The sequence below is a fragment of the Uloborus diversus genome, chromosome 4 (assembly GCF_026930045.1).
Source record: "Uloborus diversus isolate 005 chromosome 4, Udiv.v.3.1, whole genome shotgun sequence".
Classification (NCBI taxonomy): Eukaryota; Metazoa; Arthropoda; class Arachnida; order Araneae; family Uloboridae; genus Uloborus; species Uloborus diversus.
The window spans coordinates 66,651,842-66,673,282 of record NC_072734.1 but is presented as its reverse complement, the minus strand read 5'-3'; the positions used below and the strand labels follow the sequence as shown (position 1 = coordinate 66,673,282).

The 21,441-nt window shown below is 31.4% G+C and overlaps 1 protein-coding gene across 1 annotated transcript in view; it reads left to right on the top strand.

Moving 5' to 3' along the window:
• LOC129220618 (uncharacterized) overlaps positions 1 to 21,441 on the top strand; it is a 37,735-nt gene extending 16,294 nt beyond the window's left edge. Inside the window, exons 3-8 of the mRNA XM_054855047.1 lie at positions 6,192 to 6,449; positions 10,230 to 10,388; positions 12,681 to 12,827; positions 14,032 to 14,159; positions 17,058 to 17,981; positions 18,189 to 21,441. Of these exons, the coding sequence (XP_054711022.1) occupies positions 6,192 to 6,449; positions 10,230 to 10,388; positions 12,681 to 12,827; positions 14,032 to 14,159; positions 17,058 to 17,981; positions 18,189 to 18,641 (2,069 nt within the window). The 3' untranslated portion in view covers positions 18,642 to 21,441. The remainder of the gene's footprint in view (positions 1 to 6,191; positions 6,450 to 10,229; positions 10,389 to 12,680; positions 12,828 to 14,031; positions 14,160 to 17,057; positions 17,982 to 18,188) is intronic.

Sequence of the window (21,441 nt, the reverse complement as noted above, 5' to 3'; positions counted from 1 at the left end):
TTCAGCGACCGAGTAATGAAATCAAATAGTGCCGCAATGCAGCATAGGAACCTCTTTCTACCTAGTCAGAGGAAAGATGTCTTGAAAAATATCCTTACAGGGCTAGATTAAGGCATAGGCACATGGGGCACGAACTGAGGACCACAAAGTTGGGAAAGCATCAAACCTATACCTAAAGTTGAAAAATAATAAGTATAATTTGATATCGCACTAAAACAAGATTCATATCAAATCCAAAATATTTTAATATTCCACTATATTGCATAAGATGTGAAGGGGGGGGGGCTCTAAATACAGCTCGTGTTCAGTGCTTTCGAAAGTCATAGTTGGGCCCTGCCTGGCACACAACTGTTTCTTTAGAAACGAAGATTACATCCATTGTCATTCTTATCTTATCCGTACCTATTATAATTCAATACTTAATCCACCCGGGTCAATCAATCATCGTGAGAGAAAGAGCGAAATACCTGAATGGCAAAAGTTGTGTTGCACTATTTAGGACTAATGTTGGTTTTTGCATTGTATTTTATTGTTGATGAGTGGACTCGCAAACTTGAGTAACAAATGTTATTCCAGTCTAAAGCGTCAAGTGTTTTGAAGGGTTCTTCTCATATTTTCCTTGAGGGGGTGTCGAGAGTGACAAAACAAGCCTTCGTTGAGATGCTTTTACATCCCTATTTGATTTATCAGAAAGGATTAAGAGAAACAAGTTGAGAAAGTAATTGAAGTGGTAACAGAAAAAGTTTTGTGCAATTGATTGGTTTCCCTGTGGAAGGGAGTACTATGCTTAGTTTAGGATTTTCAATGTTTCCTTTCTATTGTACCTTACATGCTTAGCATTTTAATCCTTGAGAGTTAAGAAGATTCTAGATCAGTTAAGGGTGAAAACCACAACAATTCGTAAATTTCATAGTCATGCGTGAAATGTGGGCACTTCAAATAAAGCTTTATTTTTTCTTCCTAAATAGGTTCTCTCCTAAATAAACTCTCAGCATAATCTATGACAAAGTCCATCTGTACTATTAATTTCTGTAAACGTCTGTCTACTTGTCTGTAACCCTATGTCCTCTGGACAGGAATGTTTGGTAGCGTTGGGCACAGATTACCAAAGAGAAACCATTCAGCATTGTCTCATCCTTTTATACACCTTAAAAGGACATTCTATCCTGATAATATCTGGGAATGTCCTGACACTACTAAAATCATAAATTTTTACGCACTGCAGGCGGTATGAAGCTCCTGCAGTAGTGTGGTTCAAAAAAACTTTTTCAGCTAGAGTTCAGGAAACCACCTACTTTTTTAGACTTACTAATAGTATTTTGCTGTAAATGTTTTTGCTTCTTACTTGAATTTTAAGACGGTGCTCAATGACCCCTTCATTCACATTAGTCGTAGCATAAAAAATGCCACAAATTTAGAAACATTTAATTTTCGCAGCTGTTTTTATGTAAATAATTATTTTATTGCAATGTATATGCATATTATTAGTGTATATGATAATGTGCAGCATCATTTTTTCAGTTCAATGTATTTTGTTAACCCCCCTCCTGATACTTATGAAGTTTGGGGGATGGGGTTGAGCACCCTCTTTCAGTTTACATAGGAAGCTAAAATTCTTCCATTATATTACTATCCACAAGTATAAAAATATTGAGGGGTGTCCTCTTGTCCAAGAGAAATTTTTTTTCTTTACATGTATTTTTGAACCACCCTACCCTGCAGGTGAGGGTTGGCTGGTAAAGTGAGCAGGGGGAGGAGCCCCTAGTATATAAAAAACAGGACAATTCCATGTCTGTCGGAATGACGTTTTTGATGAAAAATAAGTCTTGTTGATTACCGTGAAATATTATTCATTAAAGCTGACATTTTCTTTCCTTTGAATTTTATAGTTAACAATGAAAATATGAAAAATGAAATAGAAAACATTATTTTTTTACTGGCACAGTTACTTACGCTTTAAACTGATGCAGTATAGGTTACAAAACCTTCAATGTAATTAGCATATTCATACATAAAGAGTTTTTTAAAAATATGATGCCTTTCCTGAATTGCTTAATCGTGCTCATATGTGTCTCAGGACTGTTCATTTGTGCCTTCCCTCCCCTCATTGAGGCACATGTGAACAATTGAAAACTTTTTTTTTTTTTGAAACCATATATAGTGGAAAATTATTTTTTTAAAAAAATCTCAAAACATTCCATGACCCAAAGAAACAACTAATCATAGGAGCATTTTTGCGCTGAGAAATTGATAATATTTTTTTGAAATATAAACAAATGAAATTTTTAAAAAAAGAGGATCACAAACCGACTATTTTGTTAAGGAACAAATATTTTGTTAGTTAAATTTGGTTTGCTTTTTAGTTACATTAAAGTTTCGCTCACAATGAGTGCATAAAAGTGAAATTATCGACTAAGACGAAACAAAAAGTTCTGATCTCTTCACTGAAAGCATTTGTAATTGAATACAAGTAAATATTACAATAATTAAGTATATCAGGTCTGTATGTAAGGGGTGGATTTTTAGGGCTCAAACCCCCGCTGAAAATGTTCAAACTATTCCGAAACATGATTTTTATTGCTTTTTTTTCTAAAATAATTGTTATTAATATATATTTTATTCATTTATTTATTTTCGCACTTCACTTGAAAAAAAAACCAAAAAAAAAAACACAATTGTTATTGAAAGAGTGAAAACTCACGACTTTATCTTCAGTATTTATCATTTATATTGTAATTATTGCGAACATTCTTTTTTACGAAACGATACAGCGAAGCAAATTTTCCTTCAAATTTTAAATACCTGACTCACGCTCACAAAAACTTTAAAATTCTTTAAATTTGAAAGTGCATTTCTATTATTTAACGTATCTTATTCCTCAAAAAATATGACTTCAAGAAGCATCACTTTGAATGCGCGTATATAAGTACACGCATCTAATCTATTCTTTTGAGTTTTTATAAAGACATCGAATAGTTTATAAGAAAAGAAGTACAGTGAATGAATCGGATTTCTTTCCTTCATTTACGAGATATGTCATTTTTTATATTAGCATGTTAATGTCCTTTGCGTTAATTTAATATCGTCAGCGCTATCTGCAGTTTCTCTCTCTCTTTTTGTAATTACGAAAACAAAACAAATTAGACGGAATAGTGGAAATATTTTTATGGAGTGTGAAAAGGTTGACCATGTTTTTCTCGCTCGTTGTTGGCAAAAAATATATTACTTTATATTTTAAAGTTAATAATTGTTCTTGCTTAATTTTGTTTTAATGATTCAAAATTTTTTACAGAAAAAAAATGCGAAAATTGACCTATATATTTGATTATCCGGAGAAATTATTCAATTAAGTGGGGATCCCTAACATTGCATCTATGGGGAAATATTTGATCCAGAGAAGCTTTATTCGTATAGGTGGTGAAAATTAATATTTTCTGAACGGAAAAACATACTGTAATTTACAAAAATTTGGTTCAACAAAAAAATTATTATTACTATTATTGTTAATACTTTTCAAAATTGACTATCTTTTCTGATCTTATTTTAGATCAGAAATGGGGTTCATTTATTTTGGAGAAAATTTAAGAATTCCAAAAGACCTTTTCTTCATTGCAAGAAAATACAGCTATAGATACCTCCACAACTACACGTGGCTCCAATGAAGCGTAGAAGGGAAAGGAATGTGGGCGGAACTGAAACTTCACTTGTCATGCTACAAAAGAGATTATCTCCTTTATACTCAACCTTGTTTCCTCTTGTTTGGGGGAAGGGATTCCACAGGTAAAAGTACGTGGCCACCAGAATGGCATTGTGAACTGGGAAGCCCTGTGCTAAAAAATGCATTTTTTGGAAATTTCTGTTCTCGTGGGCGGGTTAAATCAATTGAAATTTGTTCTATCATTTGACTGTCAAGTTTCATGCCACAATGTTAGTCTTGTATGTTTGTCACTGTGATTTGATTGTAAGGTGAACAGAACAGTAGACTTGAAACGGCCAACGGTAGACTTCACAACTGAAAATTTCAGTTAGCCAATTAAGTTTTTAGCCATTGTTCTCATTATTGACAACCATTTTATCCTGGGATTATTCTTTTCTATGAAAACAATAAGGCTGTAGTAATATATAAATGGCATAGTTTGTTGAAAAGTGTTGCATAGAGACCAGTTACTACATCTTATGAATTGCTATAAAACAGGGAAAGGAAATTTAATGTTGTCTCAACCATCTATTTTTAACAATATTTATGTAGTGTAAACAGGGTTGGCAGGTTTCTGCCGAGGCGGTAAAAACCGCTGGTAGTAACCGGTTAAAACCGGCATGGCAAAAACCTCTTTCTGCCACATTTATGGCAGAAACTCAAAAAATGACATAAATGCAATTTCTGACATACAATAGAAAATGTATAAGAAAAATAATTAAATATTAACCCAAATACAATTTATTTACAATACTATCACTATTCAAAATCAAATTTTACATTGTTTTTACACTGCAGCAGCCTGTAACAAAATACAAGTTTTGACGCTGTTTCTAAACCTAAACAATTTCTCAATTTGTTGTGCACAAAGCAGAAATTTAAGAAGATTCTTTCAATCCCAGCAGAACTAGCTGGCATTATCATCAAAAAACAAGCAAGCATCACAAAACTTTCATCTATATCATATTTTTTCAAATTGAACCACCATGGGGTAGCTGGAGTAGTTGTTACAACTTGATTGGAAAAATAGGTTTCGGGAAAAGAGGCCAATTTGTTTTGTAAAGCTATGGTATAAGGTACATAATCAGGGTTAATATTTGCGAGTAAAGTTTGGGCACTTTCTTCTTGATTACATGATAAATTTACTCCCAAATACTTTGGATGGAGCATATAGGCGAGTAAATGGTTATCAGTAACTGCTTGAATAAATCTGTGCGTCACTTCCTTCTCAAAAGCACACATAAGAGCGTCTTTTGTTAAATGAATCCAAACATCGCAAGCCTCTGCAATTGAGCAGTTCTCTTTTCGAACTGAATCCAGAGCAATAGCAACAGGTTTTATCTGCAGCAGCAAGTGTTTAACTTCTTTGTGAATCATCTGATTATTTATAATCTGAACAATACCTTTGTCATGAATATCATCTTCATGTTCTTCTAGTATTTGTAAATAATATGGGCGATTCTTCATAAACGACTAAAAGCAGTCCACCTGGCTATTCCACCGTGTATTACAAGGTATATGTGGTTTCACAGCTTTTGGGTACTCCTTTAGTCAAGCTCCTTGCCTGTGATGGTTTCTGAAATATTTCTGCACTGAAACCACATGTTTAATGAGAGAATCTGGTGTGATCCAATCCAAGAAGATTTAAGTAATGAGCTGAACACCCATAAGTTGTAACAGATGGCATTTCTTCTTCAATAATTTTCCTCATTAACTCCATCTTGTGTTCATTATCAGTTACTAAAGATAATACTTTGCAGTCATATTTTGTTTCAAGCTCTATTATTGCATTGTTTGCTAAATCAGCACAGTAAGTTGCAGCAGCAGGAGCTTTTTGAGAATAGCTTTATTCAGTTATATTAAGTGTAAAATGACAAGTTCCTGAATTTTAGAGTTTAATGAAATAAAAAAAATCTGTATTTGTTTAAATTTTTGATATATTAAACTTTATATTGAATGCAAACAAAATAATTATAAACAAACTGAAAAATTTGTTACTTACAACATTACAAGGCCAAAATTTCTAACACATAGCAATTTCAACTATGATACATTTTACTTTGCTTTGGAAATGTCAGTCTTGTTATTTAACATATTTTTACACTAATTATTAAATAACTATTATATTAAGTTTTTGAAATGATGAAATGGAGTTATATATTTTATTTTACTTAATTGCCTGTCATTAAGTAATTACTAGAGCTATTAAAAACATTGTCTAGTTTTTGCCAGTTTCTACCAGTTTCTGTCGGTTTTTACCGGTTATAACCAGTTTCTGCCACTGGCAGGGCAAAAACCAGTTTCTGCCGGCAAAAAGCCAACCCTGAGTGTAAAAGTTGTAAGTGTACATGCAAATTGTAAAATGTTAGGCCACTAAAATATGGATTTTTTTTTAAACAACTTTTCACATTTTTTGAAAAAAAAAAAAAAAAAAAACTTTTAAGCATTCTTTTTTTTGATGATTAGCCCTATCATGTAATTCTTTTTTTTGCAGGAAAATTATTTCTTAATAAACATTTGATTACAATACTGGAGCAAATGGGTGTGCCCAAAAAATCATTTTTGGATTTACAAATAAACATGATGATGGACCTCTTAGACTCTCTTGTTGACGAAGGACGTGCAGCTTCCATTTTAATTGACAACATGCCAGTACATTTTCCATTTTCATCTCTTTCTAAAGCTGGTATATTTCTCACTCGGGAGCCGTTCTTCAGATCACTTTTACTTGCATTTTTCAAATCTTTTGCTGGTATGTATATGAAATTTGACGTATATAATGAAAATATTTTTTTTTATGTTGTAAATTTATTGTTCAACTGTGTCTTGCAAGATGTATGGAAATGTTTCAAATAATTTTGGAGAAAATAAATATTTTAATTTGTATAGCAAATTAAAAGTTAAGTTTGGGAGTATAATAAAAGTCATTTGGAGTACAAATCATCCTTATAGTCTAGGAAATAAGACTTCTCTCCCTAACTTCTTATCTTTAACCCGTTCGGGATAGTAGCCCGCAGAAGATAGCACTCCCTCAGAATGGCAGCTGTTACACAGGAACTGTGCGTACAGATTGGGGCAATTTCTCCCGCTAAGCATAATACGCAATTTTAGAAAGTATGTATTACATAATAATGGATAAAATGTACACTTTACGTAGAAATGAAAACATATTTTAATATACGATAAAAGTATCGTAATTTCAATCACAACAACCACAAAAAAAAAAAAAAAAAAAAGATGAAAATAACTGATATTTAACAATAAAAATACAAAATATATTGTTTTTTAATATAACTAAAAGTACCAAAATTAAACAGCATGTTTTGTACAAAACATGAAAAATATGTGTGCTTAATATCATGAAATACTGAAGAGGATTGCAACAATGTTTTAAAGACACATGAAAAATTTCAAAATCAAGGAGCAATACACATTTTGCATTTTGCACTCATAGGTAGTGTTATGTCTTTTAGTGTGCTTTTAGCAAATGAAACATGTCCCTCTAAGTTCTTTGCCTCCTTTTTCAGCATATAATTTTAAAAAGTAACTACTGTATGAAGAACTCCAAATAAAAATAATTTATAGTTGTTTCAGTGTCCTCCGAATGATCCATGGATGGATCGGTCATAAATTAAGATATTTCCTCCCCAGAAAGATAATGTGTTCACCATGGCTACACAAATGAATCTAAAAGTAAAACCTCTTGCTAGAATATCTCCCATGAAATCCCTTTTTTAAATGGAATGGAAACTACAAACAACTGCTTCAAGATGAGTATGAGTTTCCCTTTTCACTTGCTAGCACATGTTTATATTTTCTTTCACAAAATCCAATAAATCACTTAAGGGGCTCCATTCTGACGTCAGAGAGAGAAATACTAATTTTCGAGGCCAATCATTTGAGGGGAACATGGATAAGTAACGCCATCAGTTAGTAAATATTTCGTTCTGAAACTAACCCTCCAAAACTAACTAGTAGCATTCGCCGTCTCATAGAATATCAGCGTTAGGATGGAAGGAGCAGCTGCAGCTGACTCAGATTTGCGTCGTTTGTCCTGAGCGGGTTAACTAAAGGCCTTAGAGAAGTATGAGTTATTGCATTGAAGCCATAAGGTAACTATGCAATACAGTAAAACCTGTCTACAACGATACTGTTGGGACCTAAAAAAAAATGTTGTAATAGACAGGTTATCGTTATAGACAGTTTGATTATTCATGCTGACATTTTGCTGGGGCCAAAAAAAAAATGTTATGGACAGGTTATCGTTATAGACAGTATCGTTATACACAGGTTTCACTGTATTGCACAATGCAATGAGAAAAGGTTTACTCTTCCATGCCTCAGCATGAGAATAGATAAAAAGAATTTCACAAAATATTCATAATTTTAGGTTTCTTGATCCTATACACCGGAAGACTTAAGGCCCCAAAAGTGTTCCCAAACTTTTTCGAATTGCTTTGAATTTGCCCTTTGATGAATTAGAATGTTCTCATGGCATGGTAGTTTTATCTCTATTATATATGTTTATATTGATACCATGGGCACTTTGCTGCACTCATCCCATCTTCCTGCGTCACCCAGTTTCAGAGCCCCTGGTCTAGGGGCAAGACTGATGCCCTAGCTAATGAATGACAAACTATTATAAATTGGCTCACCAAATTGTGATGTTCCTTCAGTTTGTATTGCAATGAGCATTGATATACCACAAGAAACAAATAAAGAGCCCATGTGAAACACTCGATTACAGTTACAATTAGAGGTTTAAAACTAAATTCTACAGATCTGATATGATATTTCAGCATCTTATGGCTTTTGTTTTCTAAGTTATGCAAGATACTTCCACACATTAACATTCATACAGATATCCTGATAGCAGAATTTTTTTCAGCAGTTTGTAACCCAGATTAAAAATGAAAAAAAAAAAAAAAAAAAAAAAAAATATATATATATATATATATATATATATATATATATATATATATATATATATATTAATTTGAATTTTTGGCATCTTGAATTTAAATTATGTTTTTTGCAATCACGAGCGTGTGTGTTTGAATGCACGTGTGTGTTTGTGCAGGCGTATGTGTGTGTGTTCGTGTTGGCGCATGTGTGTGTGTGTGTGTATATGCATGTGTGTGCGTGTTGTGTATGCAGTGCTGTGTGTGTGTGCGCGTGTGTGTATGTAGGCATAAGTGTTTGTGTCTATGTCCAGGCATGAGTATGTGTATGTGTGTGTAGGCGTGTGTTTGTATGCGTGTGTGTGTAGGATATGGACGCAACCTGGAGACGGTTTTCGCAAGAGGAGCAGCATCGTGAGGCTGGTCGACGTGACGGTGATGCTGGCAGAGGGAGGTGGTGGGAAAATAAAATGATAGGGATTCAAAACAGTCAAGTGAGAACAATAAGCAATCGTGATTGCTCAAAAAAAGTCTGCAAGATAAACCAATATTAGATTAATGGTAAAATCTAAATTTTCTATGAGAAGAAGTGCTTAAAAATAAGATGCTATGTATGCAACCTGTGAAATTATGTCTCAGAAAATGTGGTACAAATCATTTTGTTTGAATTTAGTTTAATACTATTAGTTTGAATGTTTTACCTTAAAATTTATGTGGGCCTTAAATTATCTCTTGGCCACTAGTGGTAAATTCTTTTAATCTATTCAAAATTCAATGAAAAATTACTAAAATTAAAAAAGTCTCTAGATCTTTCAAGGAAAACTAGTTTGGTGGTAACCACCCAATTGGGAGATTTACATTTCCCCACCTTAAAACCTCTTTCAAATTTTTTATTTTTCTATATTTATTCAATTCTTTATCTGACTTTTTTTTTTACAATATATTTAAAAAAAAAAAAAACTTTTAGGGGGAAAATTTGATACGTAGTGTATGAATTGGGAAAGTGTTTGTTTTCTAAAAGTAATAAAATGATGTTATTCATGATGGATTTTAGTATTTTTCTCTTATTGTAATTATTTCAAATATAAAATACTTGCTTGAAAAATGACTGAGAAATTTGGGGTTTTAATTACATACATATTACATAACTTCTGCTGCCTACGTACTACTTGTATTTTGACATATGAGGCAGTGAGAAGCAAAGAGATGTAAGACTTTTCAAAGCTTTGAGCAAAACATGTTTAAAGTTTAGATCCTTAATAGGCTTTCTTGAAACTTTTTTCTAAATAATGCTGTATTGCACCACCTACTAGGGCTACTAGTAAGTACTATCTCTTGCCCCAAATTAGAGGGTAGGTTCCCCCTATTATTTGTACTGCTTATCTCTAAAATTTAAATTTTATCACTTGCATCCCTTTGCTTCTCATTGCTTCATTTATTTGTAAACACAAGAAAAGGCTGAATTATGTTTTTTCCTGGTTTAAATTGTATTTAATTTTATTTAAACTTAGTTATGTGATTATCAGTAATACTTGGTGGTGGTATAAAGTTTTGTGAAGAAGGTTGTATTTTGTATTAAATTTCTTAATCTATACTTTTTGTTTAAACAAATTTGATCTTTTTCAATATAGCTAAACTTCAGACACACATGAGAATAGCCATTCCTGAAAGTCATGGAAGAAATATGCTTGGGATCTTAGATGAAACTAAAACATTGAAGTATGGTGAAGTATTCGTTCAGTACAGCAAAAGTATCGCTTTCCCAAATCGTGATATGCAAATTTTGAGAGGTATGTAATGGTTTTTATTTTCTAGATCCATATGCTCCACTTCTCATCTCTGCGGCATTCTGAAAACCAGTAAAATAATACTTTTTGAACTATTTTTTTTTACTTTTCTGCAGTGTAAAATATGTTCAGTGCTATTGAAATTGATTAGTTTACATCTTAGAGTGTTATTCATATAATAAATCTTTTGGCTTAATGATGTTTGTAATGGTTATTATTTAACTTTTAACTTTTTACGAAATATAAAACTTTATGCTGGTTACCCCCACTCGAAATGTAAGGGTAACGAAACACTACAATACTGATTATTTTATGCAAAAGTCAACAGCAGTTTTCTGTAGGGGTGATTTTGTCTCCACAAAATTCAGATTTCCTTATGTTTTTTGTAATTTATAATTTTTTAGTTTTAAGCAAACCACAATGTTTTAGAAGTATGACCTCACTATTTCTATCTTTCTGATCAAAAGAATTTATAATCAATGGAGAAATACTGCAACTTTGCTACTTTCTTCTTGTCAATGGTTTTCAGTAGAAATGTAGTTTTTTGTTAGGCTTTAAGAAAATGAGTTACATGCAGTGCATAATTGAAAGTAGGGAACAAGGAACGTGCTCCAAACACTTAATAAAAACATGACTCCTTAGAAAGTCTCTGAAGTTCACAAACTGTCAGTAAAAGAGTGATGGAACAGTGCAGCAATAGCCAATGATCAAAGCAAACAGCTGCAAATCTTTCAGAAATCATGAGTAATTACTCATAGTTTTGCCAAGTTCACGAGAAAGTGTTATTCTTCTCCCTGGGTGAAATTAATGAATTCCTTGAGATGCTTAAACTATAATTTACCTCCCCCCCCCTGTCCTTCAATTTTGGGGAATTTGACATGCTACACTACATAACCAAACATATTGAGACAATTTCAAAAATTCATTTTTACGAATTTCTGGAGAAATATGAGGCCAAGTGTTCTGTAACTTTTGTCATATAAAAAGTATGGTCAAGCTAATATTTTCCAATTAAAATTAAATCCCCCATTGATTTAGGGGCCCAATAACAAATTGAGGAAACCAAAAGAGACTTTTTATCATGCTTCATCTTAAACAGCTGGGAGTATGTTATACATTTTCAGAATAACTTATTATGTACTTTTTTTTTGTTTTTGTTTTGGCTAAAGTATCACTTATATTCCAAAAATATAAGCATTTTTTTTTTTTTTTCAAAAATATGAATTCTATTGGAAGGTTTTTGGCTCATAACACAGAGTTTTCTCTTACCTCTTACCAAACTTCCAGAAAATTTGACAGCATACAAAGGAGCTATAATATTAGACGACAAATTGTAATGAATTGTATGTAAAGTTTTATCATTTGGCTACAATTATTCAGTGTGATTCCTGATAAAAACAGATTATTTGTCAACATACCCTCATGGTATAGAACTTGAATTTTTTTATAAATTGCTACATTCTTCTTAGGTTTTAAATGAAGTATTGTTGACCTCGCTTAATCGAATATCATCGGTTCCAAAAAATATTATTCAATTAAGTGTAGAATTTTTTTTTCTTTCTAAATTGACAACCCCCCTTTGTCTTAAAATGTAATAATAATAAATCTATTGCTATATATTTTTTTCTGTGTTTCATAATTTTCTTCTCAAAATTACAAGCTGAAGGTCTACATAAGGTAACTAGATGTACTTGGTAAAAAAAGGGGGGGGGGGACAAATCTTTGGGTTTTTTATATTGAAAATTGAGAATGAAAATAAACCTGAACTATTTTCCTCACTTAAGTTCATTATTGTTGTATTTTTTCTTAATATTAAAATGTTAATGCTCTCTGGACTTTGAAATAGATTAAATAAAAGCATGCCCGTCATTTAGGGTAGTCAGGAGGGGCACTTGCCCCTCTGTTTCTGATAAATAAGTGTATTTACATATATATGGGCACAGTTTTTTGTTATTTTTTAACATACATTGAGCATTACCCTTTAATCCCTCCCCTTCTGAAAAAATATTAAATGACAGGTTTGCATGAAAGTAATTGTTATTTAATGATTTTATTTAATATTGATTGTAGTTTCAGTCATATATTTTCACTTTTTGTTAAAAAATAAACTTTTGTAAAATTGATCTAAGGAACAAGGCATTATAAATTTAGTCTTTATATATATATATATATATATATATATATATATATATATATATATATATATATATATATATATATATATATATATATATATATTTGGATCATGCTGTCTTTGATCAACTGTTCATAGTTCCTTGTAATAATCAATTTCAGGTTCAGTTATAGTCACCAAGAATCCATGTCTGCATCCAGGTGATGTTCGGAAACTAACTGCTGTTGATGTTCCTGCCTTGCACCATTTGAGAGATTGTATTGTTTTTCCAGCTCAAGGGAAGAGACCGCACCCTGATGAAATGGCTGGTAAAAAATGAAATTAATTTTTCATCTTCTTTTTCTCAATACTATTGTAAAATTGTAATGGTATACTCTCAAAAAAAAATGTATAACAACATATTTTGTGAGTCATATTTATATGTGTCTTGTTTTCTGATATTTTTTCTATTGCTAAACTAATGAACTATGTCCAGGGGCAGATACAAGGAGCGGGTCATGATGGTCATGATATCCCCAAACCATCAGCAGTTTTATCCATCCACATGGAATCAAATAGTTCATGAATAAAATGAAAATGACTAAAGTAATCTTTTCAATTCATTAATTGTTTTTAAAAGTAAATATTTAAAATACTACTTCCTTTCATTGCTTATGCAATTAGTTAGCTATGTGTACGCCCTATTCGATGCCTTAGTCCATTCCAATGTCATGCTTTTATTGACACCCAAGCATTTTCAAAAAATTTTCGTATCCAAAACCTTATATATTTCAGCATGACCTCCCCCTAAAATGGTAGTCTGTACTTGCTCCTGTCTATGCTTGTGATTATAAGTTTTCAAGCTGAGGAGCGAGTAGAATGGTTGCCAAGGTTTGGGGCCATTCAATATTTACGTAAGGATGGTTTTGGCATTTTGTGACATCCCCTACCCTCATGTAAGGGTACATAGGATTTTTCAGAATCCCTTCTCCCTATTCTTACCTAAGATTTCATTTCCTTTTTCAAAATAATAAAATGTTTGAGAAGGATTAGTTACACTAAAACTCTGAGTTAAGTTTGATGTAAATCAAAGATTTTTACTTTTCAAATATATTATATGATGCGATATTAATTAAAAATACAGCATGCCAATATATGTTTTTTTTTTTGTCTTATTGAGAAAATACATTTAATTTCTTTTTCCCATCAACACTTTGCAAATGATTAAAAGTTGAATTACCTCCCACAAAAAGTGTGGTTTGCTCCCCCTCCCCCCTTCAAAAAAAAAAAAAATCAACTTATTGTTTTGATAAATAAGCATCCTTAAAGCAAAAATATGCAAAATATTTGGTAGTTTGTGTTTTACAAATGCTGAATTTTACAATGTTTTTTTTTTCTGCACAAAAGCAAGCCATTTTTTCTGTGTGCTATTTATTCATGTTTTACAGCATCATAGACAACTTGAAAGTGTCATATTCTGCAATAAATATTACTTCTATTTTCTGGTTAATATTATAATATGCTTTTCAACAGGTTCAGATCTTGATGGTGATGAATTTGTTGTTCTGTGGTATGAGTCTTTGATATTCAAAAGAAAAAACTACGAACCTATGCAGTATCCTGTGTACACAGATAACAACTTATACAAAGAAAATATTGAGGTGAGTATTATGTCTAAAATCCATATTTAATTAAATATTTGCTCAAACGGAGTTCACTTAGGTTTCAGATACATGTGTAATATACTTTTTCAAAAAACATAGGTTCCATACTTTTATTGTATATTTTAAAAAATAAAGCATTAAAACTAAAGAACTCTTAATCTGCTTGGGTGGAAACTTCTAGTAAACCAATTAAAAAAAACAATCAAAACTGATTATGTATGCATTAAGTAGTTTTAAATGCAGTTGAAGCAAACATGTGCTACAAGTGTAGTATAAAAAAGTTCTCAATGAATGTTTCTGAAGCATTAATGTACAGGATGTCTGCGCATATGGAAAGTAGGGAGAGTCATGGATTTTGACTATGATCGAAAATGGTCATGGATTGAAATTTTGATCGAAAATAGTCATTATTTTCAGCAGAAATTGCTCAAAAGTCATAAAAACTGACAAAAAAGTCGTGGATTTTGGGTCAAAGGACATGCATATTTAATATTTACCAAATGCTATATTAGGTGCAATATTTACGCATCTTGGGGCCGTCTTTTACGCTTTAACCCGTCAGTCCAGATTCTTCACACATTTCGAAATTCGACTGCATCCGCTTTTATAACATGTGTTCATTTTTCTTCGTGATGTTATTTTACCATTTGGACATTTATAATTTTGTGTTTAGCATTATTATAAACCTCTTTATTTATCTAATTGTGTAGTTGGGGACTTGTATATTTCTAATTTTGCTGCCCTCATTCAACACAAAAGTTTTAAGTCATTTGCATCAAGTTGATTGAAGAGACTCATAAAGATTATCATTAATTTTCAGCAGTGTCTTAAGTTAATGAAAAATTTAGAAAAAAAAATTGATCTAAAGGATTAATTAACAACGTTTAGGACATCGATAAAATACAGAAGTCACCGAATTTTTAATCGGGAATTTTGAACTTTTTCAATAGTTTTGGCCTATCCTAAAACTTTGGCAGTAGTATATCTGGCAATGTCTGGTAAGATAATTATTAAAAACTTAAATTTAATATTTTATTTTTTTTTCTGATTATTTGTTTATTTTATTTATTATAAACATAGTTTTAGTATTTACTAAATTATTGTAAATCATATGTTTTTTTTAGGAAACTACGAGTTAAAAAAAATAAGTTGCAGATTCATTATTTGTTTATAAAATAAAATATTTATTTAAAAAAATGCAAAAGGTAGAATCCATGTCACTACAACATGCAGGGTTTGTACCAGTCATGGAAATCCTGGAAAGTCATGGAAAAAAAATAAGCAAATTTCAGACCTGGAAAAGTCATGGAAAATTAAAATTTTCATTCTAAGTCATGGAAATTTATTTAAAGTCATGGAAAAATGACCTGGACTAAGAGAAAGTAACAGCAGCTAAAATCAGAAATCTTGAGTGATTTAACAGTTTTGCACATATAATTATATATATATAACATTTTTTACTTATTTTGTCTTTACCATTATTTTAAACACTTCTTACATTTTATATTCTAGAGTAGAGAAGTTGCACCTTCTTAATTTTGCCACGCTCACTCAAAAAACGCAACTCAATTGCGTCCGAGTTTGTTTCCATCACTTGTAAAAACTTAATTACTAAATTTATCAGTTTATCTCAATTTGTTGAAAGTTTTAGAAAATGAAGATCTTTAGTCAGGTGATATAATACAAAAATAGGGGAATTCTAATACTGTAAAACAGTAGTGCCCAACATAGAGCCTGCAAGACTAATCCATGTGACCCACTACTACATTCAATGTCAGGGATCCAACACTATGTTCTGGAATTTCTGAAGTTATTAATTTATATGCATTTGAAAATGTGCAAATAAGTAAACAAGTACATTTGAATCACACAATTTATTCGCTACTGAATGTTTTTTAAAAAATAACTGTCTGGTTTAGAAACATAAGTTTACTGAAGAATGTAGGTTTGCTTAAAAAAAAAGAACCAAAATACTGTCAAATTATGTGGATGGTTAAATGCACTGTTGATACTAAGATGCAACTCTTGAAGCAAATTTATTGAAACTTAATAATGACTGATTTAACCTTTTTCCCATTCATTATCATTCAACCCTTTTACAAAAATTTTTTTAGACATTTAATCATCGTTGTATTGCTTTCACTGTGTTTTTACTTTACTTAAATTTATATGATAAAGACATAATAATAGTTCAGGTTTTTAGGTGTACACTGATATTTTTTTCCATAATGAGTAAGTACTTCAATGAGGTAGTGGCATTCAAATAGAAGTTTAGCTAATGCTCATTGCTAAAAATAGGCAAATTTGATGTTAAGTAGTGTACTATTCTTTCCATGTAAAAAGGCCATGAAAATTTGTATGCAATCATGAAAAAGTCTTGGAAAAGTCATGGAATTTTTTCACCCAAATCGAGTATGAACCCTGAGCAAGGGCTGTAAACATGATGGTCTCAGATTTTTTTGAATTTAACATATGTTAAAATTCATAAAAAATTAAAAAATACGTTTATTTTTTGTTTTGCCAAAAAAAAAACTGGGCCGAGATGCAGGTTGCCAAAGATAGCGGTCCTGTCATGATTTCTTACTTGGGATTTTCATCAAAATCTTTAAAGTTCATTATCTCAGGAACGGTAGAATATGTTTTGTTGCAGTTTGTTTTATTCAAAAGGATATATTTTCTTTATTTTTGAAATATTCAACATTTTGAAATACGTCCTTTAGTTTTCTTTGCACAGTCTTTTGAAAAAAAAAAAAGTTTAAAATAATTTTTTTGATTTTTTTTTTGAAATATGCCAATTTTAAAAAACATATTGCTACAAAATACATATTGTTTTTATTCAAAAATGTCAATCAGTTACCCGTGAAATTGTCCATTAACTATTCAAATATTTTTCAGCTTTCTGACATGCTGAAATTTTTCTGTCAGTACATACAGAATGACACAATTGGAACTTTTGCTCATGCACATCTTGTGTGGGCTGATAGACTAGAAAACGGAATTTTTTCAAAGAAATGCATGAGTATTGCTCAACGATATCCTTATGTATTAGATTTTGCAAAACACGGGACCCAAGAAGTCTTACAAAAAAGTGATAGACCTGATCAATATCCAGATTTTATGCAGAAGGGTCTCCATGGCCACACTTATCACTCGAAAAAGGTGTTAGGCTCTTTGTACCGTGTATCAAGAGTTTTAGAAGCCTGTTCCAGCAAAGTTAATTTAGTTGCCAGGTCATCAAGTTTTGATCCTGATTTAGAATATACTGGATGGCAAAGATTTCAGACATCAGCAGAAGAAAATAAACTTAATTATTCAAAATTGGTTTCAGAAGTTTTGGACAGGTATGGTTTGGTTAGTGAGGCAGAAGCATTCTCTGGTTTTATTGAGCTAAATGCTTGGAAGAAATGGAAGCATGAAACCTCTAATGCAGTTCAAGTCATAAAGAGATATATAATTAGCATCATGTCTAATTTTCGATTGAAATTTCTTAATGAAGTAGAAGAAGAATCTACAAAGAAACATCTTAATGATCATGACAAAAGAATTGTGAGGTATCAACTTGCCTCAGCGTGGTATATGGTAGTCTATGGCCAAAATGTTGAAAGAATTTTAAGTTTTCCTTGGATTGTAAGTGATATTTTAGTTGAAATCAAGCAGCAGTGTGAAAACAAGAGTTCAACAGTTGAGCTTGGTACTTCTCAGAACTTTTATGATGACATAGATGCGGATTTAAAATTGTTTTCATCGAATCCAATTGAAGATGGTTTCAAACTTTTGTCAATTAAATCAACATGTTTTTGTGTGACTACATTTATCAAAGTTATTAATACTTGGATGCAAAACTCTGGTTTTTTTCAGATAAAAGAAAATAATACTTGTGAGATCTGTACAAACAGGATAATAGATCATTTTCTTATAAATACCAAAAGATATTGTTGCAGTGCATTTTCAACAGCTCCTTGTACATGCAATGTGAATTGCTCTCCTTCACAGCTTGTTATAGCATTTTTGAAATTTTTTGTTCAGAAAAAAGAATCTTCTTTAGGCAGCTGCTCAAGTGATTGCAAAGGGTTTTTGTATAAAAATCTCCAAGAACTGTCATTACAGACTCTTTCATACCTGGTAGTGAGTCGTAATATCTTTTACCTTGGCTTGAAAATCGAAACAAGCAATTACACAAAAAGTGCGATAAGCATGAAAGCAAGTGAGAGCATTTTTGAAGATGAAGGCACTCCAATCAAAATACCCGTGAATGATGTTTTGAAGAAACTGATTGAAGAATACATGGACGAAATCAAAACATACTTAACTGAGGAATCTGGGATAAAAGGTATTATTATGAAACCAGAGCAACAGAATGGAAAATTTGTCCTGATTGTAAATTCCTTGGGAAAAAATTGGCAGAGATGGAATTTGCAAAACATTCTTTTAGATCCTGAGTTCACATCTAAATTGAAAATTGTATTAAATGCTAAATGAGTTTTGTGAGGGTTTCATGATAAGCACAAAGCACTCTATGCTCATGTTTCGTAGGTAACTCTTAGAACTAGTTGCTGTTCATCTTAAATTTTATGAATTTGCATTGCAGAGATTTGTTGATGTGTACAGGTGATTTATTTTATATTTAGTATTTTATGGCTGTCAAATATAATGACTTGTTATTTAGTTTATTGAAAATTTAATTATTGGATATTAAAATTCTTGTCTCGGGAGAAAAAAAAAAGTTGAGTTCATGTATGTTAAATACTCAAGATAAAACTCTGTTCAACTTGCATTGGGAAGCGATTTGTGTTTTCCAGTATGTGCTATTGTGTATTTAATTCATTCCTAAAAATGTGTCAGCCAAATTGAAGTTTGACCCCAAACATATGATTGAACAAATGTGTTATTTATTTGTCTGAAAAATCATTTGCAGTCTAAGACCCCCTATGATGTGGGATTCACAACTTTTTTTTAAATCTCACTCAGTAAAAATTATTTTGTTAGTTGGAGCAACTAACTGCTACAATTGCTGTTTACCAATTAGCTGGCATACATTAAAAAGAAAGCGAAATTTCTTGTCTCAGATATATCAATTTTTCATATTTATTTTTAGAAAGCAACCTGTAAAACTAGAATGACTAGCTATAATTTTCATCTGCCATTTTATTATAATGCATGATCAAAAGACTCTAGGAATTTAGCTGCAAAGAATTAAAAAGAAAGTACACACTTAAATGTCTGTGGAACTTAGAGTTTATCTTCTGCTTCTAGTCGCACCAAACAAATTTTTTGTGAAACCCATTTTGTGCCTAAACCACTCCAAAATGCTTTAGTTGGAGAGGTCGTCATTTTCGGACTTTTTTTGTTGAGGTATTTACACATTTCTTAAAAAAATCTGTTTTATCATTTAGTTCCTAATTGATTTTGAAAAGAATCTTGCCTATGTAACAGACATTCAAAGAGGTTTTAATGTTAATGTTTCTTCAAAAAAGGTAATAAATACTGCTAAAATAATAAGATGCGCTTTTGTTCTGACAAACAAAGTATTCTTTTTTGATGTTATGTTCAGAATAAATTTTGTATTGCATGATATGCAAAGATTTTGCTCAAATAAATATTTGTCTAAAATGTTCAAGCAATCAACTAAACTGCAGAAAAAAAATCTACTCTCCCATTACCAATTCAAAAACACTTAAAATTTTGGTCAGGTGCGAAATCTCACCTTTTTTCCTCCAATATGAACCCTAAAGCAGGCTGGGTACGAAACTATAAAATCAGGTTGCTGTGACAGAATTTTAGTGCTTCTAAATTACAGAATTTTTTAAACATATGAATTATGTTTCAACCCGTTTAAATTTTTGACAAATGATTAATTTTCCAGAAATTAAAAAAAATATGTGTCAATTGTTTAGTGGTATTACTGAATTATTGTCACCTTTAAAAATGTAATTCTGATATTTGCTTAAATATTTTCGTGCACCATTCCTCTATTTACCCCTTTTAATGACAGGCATGTTCATGCATTTGGTTTTATATGGTTTTGAAGTTAGTTGCTGTTTTAGTAGTTGTATTGATTGGAGAACAAAATAATTATAATACAAATGTTCATTTGGTATATTTTATCAAAAGCTGTCCCCCCCCCCCCACTTCCACCAAGACAAAGCAGCATTTTGAAGCATCAAACAAGGCTTAAACTCTGTCCTGTGTACCTTCATTCTCTAGTGAAGAACAGTAGTAAATGCAGGTGTTTTGTGCTCACCATTGTCTCTTTACTAAATAAGAAAATAAAATAATTTAAAACTTTTTAGAAAAAGACAGCAGTTTTTTAAAACTACTATAATAAAATAAGTCCAACAGTTCTTTAAAATTCTTACTGAAATTAGATCTAATCTCTTTTGAAATCCTCATTAGTGAGAGTTAAATTGTTTGTTAATAACACCAACTGTTCCTAAAAACTAGTATTAATATAAGCCCCAACAGTTCTTTAAAATTCTTATTCGAATAAGCATATAAATATACATAATCTCTCTTGAAATCCTCATTTGTGAAAGTTAAAATTGTTTGTAAGTAACATCAACAGTCCATAAAACTCTTCATTAGAATAAGAACAAAGACATTCTGAATTTGCTGCAGGGGGTACCGAAAAATTCTAATTTGAAACAAGCATAAGAATCCCTTAAAATCCTTTTGTAAATTTTCGATTCTGCTGTTGTTCTCCCTCCTGAGGATTGTTGACATGTATCCTTGGACATGTTCATTTCAATATCTATTGTAAGCAAGGAAGAGAGCGTTGCTGTAATCAAGTGTTGGGGCAAAGTAAGTGTTTTTTCATGAAACATTGTTTGTTTATAAAAGGTAGAAATGTGTGTGTAATTTACTGAAAACTCGTACTAAACTCCCCTCCAATGAGCCAAATGTAGAAGTATTGATTTGCCAATTACGTTTACTGCCCACCCCATTTCTTGAAAATTGGTGTTATTCACTCTTCTGTCAAATTCAATCGAGTCTCGAAAATCCAAGGTAATTGGGGCTAATACCAGCTCGGATTATTGAAAACTCAGATTATTTGGAAAATTCTTAGCAATTACAATTTTAACCACATATTTGGATGACAAAAAGACGCATGTATCTTTTACTTCCCTGTACGAAGTATATGAAGTATTGTAGCAATGAAAAATTTTCTCCTAAATTTCCATTTTAATAACCCATGAATCTATTTTCAAAAATGTTTTGAGATGTCTACGTATTTAATATGTAAGAATGTGTGAGCAACTAAAAAATCCGATTTGTCTACCCC